General features: G+C 41.8%; 1 protein-coding gene across 9 annotated transcripts in view; it reads right to left on the reverse strand.

Annotated features, from left to right (window-relative positions):
* Positions 1 to 13,002, reverse strand: part of LOC310904186 (uncharacterized protein) — a 227,403-nt gene that overhangs the window by 177,224 nt on the left and 37,177 nt on the right. For 8 of the 9 annotated variants that reach the window (XR_014588108.1, XR_014588109.1, XM_083848541.1 and 5 more), the window contains 3 exons: positions 5,598 to 5,732; positions 5,226 to 5,335; positions 3,659 to 3,763 (listed from right to left, as the gene is read on the reverse strand). Coding sequence is in view for 7 of the 9 variants with exons in the window: in XM_083848541.1 (XP_083704667.1) it covers positions 3,659 to 3,763; positions 5,226 to 5,335; positions 5,598 to 5,732 (350 nt within the window). In the remaining 2 variants the exon portion in view is untranslated. Of the gene's footprint in view, positions 1 to 3,658; positions 3,764 to 5,225; positions 5,336 to 5,597; positions 5,733 to 7,630; positions 8,141 to 13,002 lie in introns of those variants that run through there. The other variant, XM_083848542.1, reaches the window with a different exon arrangement.

The following is a 13,002-nucleotide window of genomic DNA, read 5'->3' on the forward strand; positions in this document are numbered from 1 at the left end:
TCTTGGCACTGGGTTTACCATTTTTGTTTATTACAAGTCTTTCCTCCCTTTTGCTGGATTCAAGACAAAGAAGAACCTCAACTTCTGAGCAAGTTAAAATAAATAAAAAAATAGAGCTTGCAAGTTTATACTGTAATTGATATAAGTCTATTATTGCAAGACAAATTGCAACAGACAATGAAAGAGACAGCTCAATCTGTTACTGAGTCCTTGTAATGGCTATATGAGGAGCTCAGCCATTTCACTCATAAATCTTTCTTCTAAGTTTTTATCGCTGCCAGTGTGGGTAAAATAATAGAACTATGGAGTGAAGTATACAAGAGATGCATTACTGTGTCTCTAGTCACAATTACCTAAAGTTTGTTACAGGAATCATAACCCTTTCAACATCTAATCAGAAATAGCGTTGTGCTACAGGCTACTAAAACACCACGATACCTTTAAGAATTCATTAGATTTGATCATGCCGATTGTGAATAATCACCCCTGCTGCAAATCGCTGGTGCACAAGGATGTCATAAGTCATTCTCAACAGCAGGTCCCAAACTTTCTGTGGGACAGAGCAGTGCAAAGCATGTACCGACCTGATTTCCAGGAGGTTGACCTACTTACTAACAAGCTTAGTGGGAAATAAAGACAACTGGGGAAAACAGATTAGAAGACTCTGGGGATATTTCCATTTTTGGGGGTGTTGTTTTCCCTGTGTGTTTCGTTTAAGAGAAATTAATTTTAATCTACTCCCTTTTTTGCAATATGTTTTCTGTGGATCACAGTACCTAGCAGAGAAATTGTGAGAGCCACTGCACATACATAACTGCAGGATTAGCTGTCAACACTGAATAGCAGGAGCAGAAAAGATGAGCAGAGAGGTTGGGAGGGGGCACATACGATAGGGTACGTGCACCCACTTGAGCAAGATTGCTGCAAGTGGTTACGAAACGCCAGTGGTTCCTCCTCTTCTGTCAGGGAACTAAGGGAGGCCACACCAGAGGTGGCAGATACCAAGGTCATGACCAGGGATGTCAAATGACCAGCTTTTTGCAAGATTCTTTGTGGCTGCATATCCAGGTAGAGTCCCCTTCCCCTTTAAAGCCTGAGGGCTACCTGAACTCTCCTGCCAGAGACAGTCAGGGAACACAGTTTAGGGTTACAGGAAATTGCATCTCTGTACCAAAGTGTCCCCTTTGACAGCTTCACATACCGTAGTATAACCCTTTCTATTTGCACTTTCTAGCACATATTCCAAAAACAAACCGTGGCCTGCCTGGCACTCATCTGCTCCACTGAATCCTCAAAGTGGAAGGTGCCGGTAGGAGAGGTCTCCTTGTCCTTTGTGTTAAGTGCAGGAAGGAAAACAATTTTTTAGTAAAGTTCACATGCAAGTATGGAAGGAGGAGTAGGCTAGATTTAATGATTATTTAAAAACACAGCATATTACAGTTAAGTAATGCAGTCACATTAAACTCAAACTACTTAAAAATGGCAGTGTTCCAATATCAGCCAGATTAAAAAAAAAAAAAATCAGATGCTTAGGCTGCTAGCTCCACGGTGCATTTTCCTTAGTTTTGTTTGCAACAAATATGGTGATACAAGCCTCACAAGCACCTGACTGGAGATGCCTGCAATGGTTAAGAGGCCTTACTCTCTAAATTACCATGCTTTTATTAGGCGGGTGAAATGGCCATAACATTCTTTCAGAAAGGAGTTTTTCCCTTCAGAATTTAATTTATAAACTCACTCCTGCCAGGCTGCGATAGCAGCTACTGTATAAACCTGAAAATGATGACTACAGAAATTCCATTCAAGCCTTAGGAATCAATAGAAAGCAGACAAACCACCAAGATAAAGTTCCACCCAATTGCAAAGAGCAAGAACGGCAGGATACCGCACTTTGTGCAGTCTTTATTTCACAGGTTGGTGGCTGCGGACACTGCAAAAACAATCTCATTTCAGTCTGAAAATCTGACCTCTGCTATCCACATGCTGCACCCACGTAATCTGCCTGTTGGAAATGCTTTAGTGTTGTAGGTATTTCCAGGCAACAGAAGGAAGACTAAAAACTAGAGAAGACAGTTTAGAACTTGCTGAGACATATTGCATTTGGTAAAAGCTTCTTATATGGGCTCCTTAGAGATCCTAATCCTGCTTACCTTGAAGCAGCAGCTCTTCTGTAAGTCAATAACAAAGCAATCTTCATTGGTGTCGCGCTGGTTCATACCAAGTTACATACAAACCCGTGTATTTCTGCACTGCCCATAGAAACAACAATTGCAGCATTACCCTTAGGATTCTCTTAACTGAACTAATACTATTTGAAGGCAGATGTTGGCATGCCGTAGCCTGATGTCAGCAGAAATTTCATTGTGAAATTTTCATTGTGAAGTGCTCTGCATTTTATTTAAATGCTTGCTTACAAATGAAAAGTGTTGTCTATGACCAGGCTCCAATGAAATAAACCTGTTGCAATGTTTGCTGACTTTTTGCATTTCCAGCTGCTTTATTACCTTCACCTGGGGAGGCTGCTACCCATACAGAGTTGTTTTGGCATGGTCATGCAAGACCCAGTCCCACACATAAGCCTTGGTAAAGCCCAGAGATCAGAATGACAGAGGTTTTGAAGCAAGTATAATACACGCCATGTATCGAGCACAGAGCTTAGCTTTTCAGCTCTCGAAGGGATTGCTGTTGTAAATAAAGCTATCACATCCCTTCTCACACTTCAGAAGACACAGGCCAAGCATGGATATGAACATATTAGAATTATAAAAACTAAATATTCAAAAGCTTGCCTTTCTGAACCAAACCATGTGCTTCTGTTGAGGGAAAAAATACCATTTGTTTAATACGAAAGAAATCCTTTGTCTCCATCAGAGTCTACTTTGAAGGGATGACTTTTTGACTTTTTCCACCCCTTTTCAGAAGCCATAAGGATGCAGTTCCATAATTTTAGAGAGCTTTATGCAATGAGATATTCTTAATTCACATGAGTTGCAAGAAAACACATTGCAAGTTTGTCAGATCAAGAACCAACAAATGAGGAAAGGATTCCCATTAAGAGTGAGCGATAGCCTAAGTTGCATTGACTTGAGTACATAGTGTGCTAAAATGCATGTAGAGTGAAAGAGTAGTGTATAGGTTAGTGTTTTGAGACTACTACACAATATTCAGTAGTGATCTGTAAAACCAGCCTTCTTGTTTTCAGAGGCACCAAAGAAAGCCCATTAATACATTTGGCTCGTTTGCTATGTACTTTACCTACTGCTAAACCTGTTTTGATTCAATCCACCCTTGCCACGCTTAAAGAAGCACTGAGAAGTTTAGCAGGAGTGCCACAAGAATGTGCACATTCAGAAGAAAGCAGTATAATGATATTCCATAGGATACCACCACCAACATTCACTGGCATTATCCTTTAGAGAAATTCATCTGTTATTATCCAAACTCATTTTTCATCTTGCTTTGTTAAATTTCAATACCAAAAGAGGCTAACCCTGAAAAATAATGGCCAAATAGCTAGTTTGACTTCATTACCTCTGCAGTATTCTATGGTAACAACATTTATTAAAGACGCAAATATCTTGCTATATATGTTTTTACTCAAACATTATGAAATCACAGTTCACGCAGATACCTTTGAGACAATTTACATTTGACTCACCATACTGGCAGCGAGGACCCTGAAATCCTGCAGGACACTGGCACATCGGAGATCCTGCTTCAGAACACTTCCCTCCATTGAAGCAAGTGCCAGCAGCGCACGGCACTAGTACACACAAACAGAATGAAACAGGGTTTTGTTTATTTTGTGCCAAGGATTCTCCAGAACTGCCTCTTTCTATCATAGCCTGCTGTAACAGGCACTTTCAAGTAAATGGAATTCATCCTTTTATTTAAAATGAAAAGTTAAACTGCAACAGAATTTTATCATGGCTACAACTACCATGTTGATATGACGAAATTTAATTTCAAATAAAAATAAGACCAGGATGATGCAGTTTAACCTGAAGATGCTTCAAAATCAGAAAACAGTTTCCTAGGACTGAAAGTACTACCTGAATGTGGAATGACAGAAGAGATGAACTGCTGGAGAATAATGCAGCAATGATTAGGAAACATTGCTGTATTAAAAGATGTTATGTATGTCCAAGGGAATTACAATAATTCTCTTCCCTTCTTCCAACACAGATTTACTTACAATAGGTTAAATTCCACATAGTGGAGCCAAATTAGCATAGAGTATCAAATATAAGAGAATAATCCAGCTAGCTTGGTGCCTTAAAGAATTCAACACAAGTCTTCACTGCTCTTTCAGGAAGAAGATAATTCTACATTACCACTGGTGTTCAAATGTTACATTCCTTTGTGCCATAGACTAAAATACAGATTGTAAACATCTTTGACTTCTTACAATAGAACAGGTGCACGCTAAATATGTAGATTCACACTGAAACTAACAGAAATACCTTTCAGGCTTTTCTTTTCTTTTTTCTTTTTCTTTTCTTTTTTTTTAAGTGTAAAGAGAATCATAAAAGCAAGTTCTCTGAAGGTGGTCTTTGGGTTGGTACAACGATTAAAAAAAACATAGGAACAGATGCTTGCTTTCATACAGAAAATATAATTACCAACAAAACAGTAGCAAAACTGAACAGTGAGTAGATTGTTATCTTCTATTCATGTCTTGTTAACAGTGGTTAAAGTGCTCCCCCATCATTTAAATTTAATTCCGTGTTTTAGGAAAACATCCAATCATGATTAAAAATTACTAATAGGAACAGGTTCTCATCAGATGGAGAACTGCAGGGTAGAAAGTCAATTACTTCGATGGCAACAGCAGCAGTGAAAAAGCCAAACCAGTCAGACTCCACAAGGAGTGCTATGTCCAAGAAACAAGTGCCTTACAGCAGATTTGTTTGCATAATTTGGGTAACAGCAACAACTTTGGTTGGCCTGTCAAAGCCACACTGGCACAAAAAAGCTGCAACAACTATAAGCTGTAGAAACTGAATTTCTGATTAGCTCAAAATTAAGGTTACTTGGGACTTTTGCATACAACAGCTTTTGTATTTTTAGAAGAAGTTTCCTTTTCCAGAAATAGACTGCCTCTTTATAGAGGAAATTTCTAGTTATAAATAGCAAGAAAAAAATTCTAGAAGGAAGATTCAGTAAGAAAATAAGGCCCAAGGATATGATCAGGCATTGTTCTTTCAGTTTTGCTATCCACTTACAGTGCAAACAGCCTGGTTCGTTGTTGTGTTGGACCCATCCAGGACAGCACTTATAGACAGTCTGATGCTCCATTCTGTACACCTGCTTGTAAACTGTGTAGTAACCAGACCTTTGAAGAGAATTAGTTCGGGAGAACAGTCACAACTCTAATTTAGCTTATTTGCATCTCATCAGTAGCAAACTGTACTCAAATTTAAAGTATTAAATATGTAGTAAGTATGGTTACGTCTCAGCAAGACATGACATACCCATAATTAAGTTGCATATATATTTCAGGAGATGAAACAGTTTACAACTTTTCCTCACAAAAAAAATAAAAACTTTGCACTCCATTTCAGTAACAGAATTCATTTGTAACAATAAATAGTTACCTTCTCTCATAGCCCATACACCACCTCCTCCCTGTGCAGCCTTGTTTCCACATCTTGACCATCCGACTGAAGGCTTGAACACATGGCTGCTGGTGTCCTACTAGTGCCAACTCAAACACTGGGCAGACATTTGGCCTTAAGGGAAAGAAAAGAAAAATACATAACTTTTAACACGATATTCGAAAGTCTAAGCGTAACTAAGTATATTTTTCCATATGCAATGGTTATTAAGAGTTTGAAACAGATTTTACATTGCTATTTAAGAACACCGTACTTCTGTGCCTGATTTCTCCTTGAGCTGATGTCAAGCAGCTCTCTTGCAAGAGCACACTATGCAGCAACACCTGACAAACCACAACCCACTGAACTCAGACCGGCAAGAAAGTGTTCCCCAGGCTTTGGTGGAGCCAGGACTTTGTTGGTGTATGGGTTGCATAAGCCACGAGCGTGAACACGTTCCTGGTAGCAATTTTTACGTGAGCTGGCCTCTCTGAACAGCTAGGCCAGCAAAACGCGACCGTACCGTGTTCCCAGAAAATGGGAGGTGAAGCACCTGAGCAGGATCTGACCGAGGACTCAGCAGACCCTCTTTGCTGTCTCTAGCAGACAACAGCCTTTCAGATGAGGCGCTGCTGACAAAGGATGGTGCCTCACAAGCAGAAAAGCTGATGGCTAAGGTGAGGGAGCCTGAAAGGCTCTGTGCCCGTGCTGAATTTGCTGGGAACCCCGCTGCCCGGCCACCGCTGGGCTGATGGACCGGGGTGGGAATCTCAGGCCTGACAGCTCCAGGCACTGACCTCCATAGCTCGTGCCACCAAACAGCCAGGCTCTAAATATAAGTAACAAAAGCAGATTCCACCTTAGAAAACAGCATGTAAACCAAACAAAGTATACAGTGAAATTCAGGCTGTACACAAGTCAGGGGAGGCTTTGCCATTGATTCGAGAGCAGATGAGATTTAGCTAAATTGCTGTGGAAGATGGGCAGTCTGGAGGAGCCCCCCTTTGCGAGCAGCCCCCTCAGGGAAGCACATGAAATTTTCAGAGGAAGCGTAGCTGTTCTCGGCTGATTATTCAAGAATAACAAGAGCAAAACAAAAGCGCTGCTTTGCAGGATGAGATGTAATCTTCATCCTGCTAGCTAGCCTTGGTTAAAACACAGCAACATCCCACAAGGTATGGAGGGTCAAAAATAACGAGTTAAGTGTTACAAGTTGATGGTTTTGTAGAGATACTGGCTTACTCTGATTTCACTGCTGATGTAAATTAGGAAGTGCTGTATGTACCAGGTCCAGCTGAAGCAAGAAAGCTTGCTTTTTTGTTGTCTTTTGAGAAACTAGTGTATCAACATCGAAATTCAGTGATTTTTGGAGTAGTTTAGAGATTACTAATGTAATAATTTATTGAATTCCTTCCAAGCAGCCTGCTTTAGCTGCTGAGGCTTTGCAAATTTAAACCTTTAGGATTAAAATAAAGGGGTATACATGTACTTCGTATACCTAATTTGGTTACCATTTGGTAAATTCACCATTTTAGCAGCCATGTCATACAGCTGGCAGAGTTCTTCCAGAAATGTTAGCTGGAGAGCCCCCTGTTCAGGCCAGGGAATATCCGAGAGGAATACACACTCACCTCCTCTGCCAACTGAGGAAGCATCAATGTGAAGTTGCGAGAGAAAGCAACTTTTCTTTCCACATTAATACAATAGATAATGGTTCTAGCCCAACAGCTGCCTGGCAGGTAAAGCTATTATTAGCTACACGGGATATTGTTGCTATCTCATTCAAGATTCATGGCGGTTTTTATCTGCAAGGCCCAAAGTACTTTACTTCTCCCTGTTATGGCTGAGTACCACGCAAGGCAGCCTTTCTAATGAAAAAGTACATCTTTCATCTGCAGGTCTTCAGGTAGCTGACAAACATCATTAAATTAAGCCTCTGCAGAACAGGAAAATACTATAAGCATGGTCATTTTTACTGATTAAATACTTAGGAAAAAGCCTAGACTACGATAGAGCAAAAGGCTGAAACAAACCCCAGAAGACGAGTGTGACTTCCCTGCATTTCGGTCACCAGAGGAACCACAGGAGGAAACAGGTGCTGGCTCATTTAATCATTAGCCAGCACAAGTTTTAGTTGTTCCACCTTCAAAAAATGCAGAAAAAAATACTGTTGCCAAGTCATAATCTCATCTCCATCATTCTAACGGCTCCCATGCCTGTTTCTTTACAAGGAAGTCTACCAAAATTATGACACCCAGGTAGCATCTGTAATACGAGAACTGAAAAATGTGGACACCACAATTCAATGATGCTCTGCCCTCTGTCAGTTTTAGCCCTGCTTTGTGACAAACCTGCCAGTCGATATGGAAACCCAGCAACCCACACGCTACTATGGAGAAGACTCCCGACACTTGGGGACCAGCAGTCATGTACAGCACCCAGCAGGGGACATCCAGGCAGGTCTCCTAGAGGGCCTCCCCAGCTGAGGGGTGTCCACCTCCATGCAAAAAGGACCTTCATCTGACAGCAGTACTCCAGGAGAGAAACTGGAGGTTAAACCTTTAAGCAGGTTTAAAACAAACAAAAACCACCACAAAATAACAACAGTTCCCAGTAGGACAGCCAGAGCATACAGCTGTGTGCTTCCTTTCATAGCTTCCTTTAAGTAGGCAACCTATCTCATGGCAAACCATACACAACACATTCATACTAGATACCCTTATCTCGATAGAAGTTAGTCCCCGAACTAAAATGCCCGTTTCCCCCAGGCTTTGAAGTGACTGCCGATCTCTGTTATCCTAAGGCACATTTTCAGTGGACCACCACGCATCTGTAATGAGACCATTCAACAAACACACAGTACAAGTCTTCTCAATGATCACATTTAGTTGTTTTTTTTTTCAAAATGACAAGCTGTCAATCTCTTACACATCTGTATTGCAACAGGTATTACATGCTCCAACCACTAAGGGTCTTCCTGGAAAGCGCCGATGCAGCAGTCACCCAGGACACCAGGGAATTCACACAGATAACCAACAAAATACAGGAAGGTTCAGCTATCACCGAGAGCCTTTCCTCACTTTTCTAGAAGTGCCTCCTAATCCTGTTCTTCACAGGAGACCTACAGAACTTGAGTCAGCTCTGAGAATTGAAACGCTGATGGCTGAAAATAACGGGTTCAGTGGCACCGGGTTAGGGCGCATCTGTTCCCCCACTGCCCGTCTCTCCTGAGTTTCCAGGGGATGGTTTCCATGGATGGTTTGGGCTGGCCCAGGATTATCTCTTCATATCCCTTCCCCATTGTTCCAGGCTCTTCTTCCTCCACTGCACAGCCCGCTTGCTGCCCTGCTCCAGACTTCGGGTTTTTCGGGTTTGCCCTAGCTACAGCCGCCAACTCCACAAAGCGAGACAGATGACAGTGGCAGAGCAGTTTCAGACTGCCTCAAATTCCTCCAGCAGCCCCCCTTCCTCTGTGTTTCCACGTCATCTCCATCACTTCACAGCCCTCCCCACGTGTGCCAGCTACCCCTTCCCCTCAAGTTACCCCATCGTTCAACATATTGAGCTTCAGTTCAAAGCGATTGCTCCCGACCCATTCTTAGCGCAGTCTGCTGTTTGTTTCAGAGCCAAAGGAGCTCTTTGTATGCCCAAAATCTTGCCTGCTTTATTTTTTTTCCCTCTCCATTACGTCAGTTGGTCTAATAAAACCCTCGCCTTACTTAGCAACCATGCCTCACTTAGCAGGCTTTTTCGAACGACTCTCCCTCCAGTGAATAGAACATCATGTACTGATAATTCATGCATATCTCCTTTTATTAGAATTGCCTAAAACTTTCCAGATAAAGGTACATTCATCTGCATCGCTCCCCCATAAATAAAAGGAGAAGCTGACAATTGTTGTAACGACACGCTGAGCCCATCCTACAAACTCTTCCTCGTGTGCCATTGCCATGTTCCCAGGAATAGCTGTATCGACTTCTGCAATGTACTTAATAGGATTGAATGGCACTCTCAGAATAAAGCGAGGCAGCAGCATAAAGTCGTATGTTTATTAAGATTTATTCAAAGTAAGCCATTCCCCCAAGATGCCCTTGGGATAATTTAAAGGCAGATATCAAAACCTCTGCTACATTATAATTAAACTGCAGCAATCGCATAGCATGTAATCCTTTGCTGGCAAAACCAACGGATAACACGTGCCCTCTCCGACAGTTAACAATCTTCCCAACTCCCCACACTCAGTGTACTATCTTCTAGCCATCTAACTCACGGCTCTTTGATACATTACCTATAGCTTAACCAGTTTCTTGAACAAAAGTACCACTGGAAAACAGTTATGTATTACAACACTCGCTAAATAGAGGCCATGTAAGACTAAAGTGAAGCCTCCAGTGGATATAATGGTACAATTGGAGGAAGAGAGCTCCACTTTTACTCCCATGCCCTCTGCATTGAAAAAATATTTCTTAATGGGAGTTTAAGTGTTAAAATATGCCTAACACATAAATGTCTATTATGTTCTATGCTTTGATTGATACACCAGTCCCTTAAAACCTTTTTATACTGATGTTCTCTGTCAGCCAAAACTAACACTGAGGCTGTTATTAGCTTGTCAGTCTGACTTGGGCAAGTCAGAGAGCTCACATTTAATATTTGCATTAGGAGAGTGCCCTTTAAACAAAGCCACCCTACACACTTCCAGTTCAGGACTTGAGATTTTAATGAACAGGTAATTGGACCAGTGCGAAGCACGAGCAGCCTTGGCTAATCATATGGCTGCGATGCCTGGGAACCACTGCACAACAGGAGAAGGTCAAAGGGAAAAATTAAAAGCACTTTCAGGAGGGATATAATTCATTCCCATGTTTAGATTTTGAAAGGGTATGTGCATCTTCATATGAAAATGCAGTCAAAAAAACACCCACGGGGGTCTATAAAATAGGAAGACCACAAACCTGGCTCAGGAAGTCCCTGAGTCTCATGTTCTTGAGGCTGAAGCAGTTATTTCAGGCAAAGTTTTACTGCATGCTCACGCTTCTCTTACAGCCTTCACTGGCCATTTGGGGTCCACTCCTGGAAGCAGCCCACAAGCTCGGCGGTCTGTGGTCTTACTCACCCTGCTTCACATTTTCACTTCACAACACCTGGATCTCCTCTACAGCTCCATATCCCCAAACCCCAAAGCACACACCTTCACCAGACTCAACTTCCCTTCAGAATAGCCTTGTGGTTTTCATGAGAAGCTGGCAAAAAATCCTCTTATAGATTCAAAAGCCAAAGGGTTAAATACAATCAATCTCACACCTGAGAAGCGAGGGGATGTGACACATGGACAAGGCAGGAGGATACAAGTGCTTTCTTGATTTCTGAATGCATGGATTTGGTGACACTGGATAGTGTTGGAGAAATAGTTTCATTTGAGAAGGCTGGTGAGCAGCATCTCACCACCACCAGCAGCATCTCACCCAAGCTCCCCAGAGAAGCGGCTGCAGCCTTCCCATAACCCATGGCAGAGAACGGGTGATAGAAGCAGCAGGTCTACAATTTCCCAAGAGATGTGAACTTTTTTATTCTTGCCCACTGATTTTGAAAGTAAGAGAAGGATATTAGCACAGCTTTTGCACACAATCAGCCAACCGTAAGTAATTTTGTGTAGCAATAATGGAAGTACAACGCTGTTTTCACATAACAAAGGAAAAGACAGCTACAAGTACAGGCCATCTGCTCAGGGGAGCAGAGAGGCAGCTTTCTGCACACACCCCTGGCATGTGTGGTCTGAAAGGGGAGATGGAGGTGAAGAGACAGGAGGACAACTGAACACACAAGAGCTAGCAAGGGAGCAGCTCCCCCATTTCAAAAGGTACCTTGTCTCTATGTGACAGAGATTTTTCTTAGCACAACCCTAATGCCTGGATCTTTGAATGACAAAGGAAGTAACTCTCATTCTATCAACCCACCTTCCCTCTCCCCAACTTAAAATTAAAGAGCTAAAAATAGGTAGAATTAATGGTAGCGAGAGAACAAATACACATCAAGATATCCTTAAAGGTTTCTTTCAACAGTGCAAACTTAAAGTCAAAACATTAATGAATATGAAGCAAAGAATGATTTTAGGTCTTTCCACAGGGACTAAGAGAGTGACACCACTGCGCTGAACCAGAGGGCTGTTAACATCTGCCTAAGAAGGATGTTGTAGCCTGTGTTGTCTCAGCTGAGGAATTTGCAGTCTGAACACTATTGATCTTCCACAAAGCAGTCAATAGATGAAGCCTTCCATAAGAAGCAGCTTGCCAGAATTCCAGGTTTTCAAAACACTAATTCGCTAGTGCTCCCTCCTTTCATGCCAATAATAGGAGTGCAGAAAAGTCTGCATGCTTTTCCAGATTTAGTTTGAAAAGATAAGCGAGAACTTTTCCTAAGGAAATAGATTGTACTCAAAGCCAAATTCTCCGCTGCAGTGATGGCAACTGGTGGTCCTGCTCCAGAGATGCACCAGTCTTGATTAGACCAGAGTTGTACATTCCTTTCTCCTCCAAATACCCCAAACACCTTGAGCTCCTTTCAGAAGAGAACTCCAGAAGAGCAGGTTGAACCCACAAAGAAACACAATGGGCTCTAGGGGAGAAAGCCAGCAACGTGGCTTTGTATGCAAGAAGGCTGTTGATTAAAGGCTTGCTATAGATAGCAGCATGTAGAAAGAAAAAGCAAATTTTGTCTGAACACAAAACAAATTGGAAAACAGGGCACAGAAACAAAAGGTCTTAAGAGCAAGTTAAAAATATTTATAGAGAGACAGAGATATAAAGTTTGTATATAGATATATACCGGTTAATAGCAGCAATATTTCACAACGTCTGGAGTGGCAGAAAGGCTTTTCTTCCTTTTTAAACTGCCTCACTCCCCTTTCTACCCTTAAACTATTTTAAGATCCACTTCCCCACATTTCTCAGATAAAAATTAATCAGCACTACCCGTGACAATTAGAACATCCTGCTCCCCTGACCTCTAATCAATCCCTGCTCTCTGCTGATCCTGTATCAATATTTGTGATGTTTATATGCCCTCTGGGATATAGATTGGGAGCACCAAGCTCATTTAGATTAGGTCTCATTATCACTGCTGTTCTCTGGATCCATGGATGGAGGTGCACCACTGAAGACTCTCCTAACCCCACAGGTTACTAATGCAACGCTGCGTCTTATTCACATCCTCTCTCTGATTAGATGGAGCAGCTAAATAACATGAGGGTTCTTTCAGCCTTTGTGCACTGCATCTAGATTCAAAGCAAATCAATATGAGATGATTAATTACACACTCAGCTATTATAACAACAATAAGATTTTTAGTTCCTACTGCTATCAGACTGCAGTGCCTGTCATTTAGCTTCTGTTTAACTAGCCTCCTC

Source organism: Anser anser (assembly GCF_964211835.1).
Source record: "Anser anser genome assembly, chromosome: 9".
NCBI classification, from domain to species: domain Eukaryota; kingdom Metazoa; phylum Chordata; class Aves; order Anseriformes; family Anatidae; genus Anser; species Anser anser.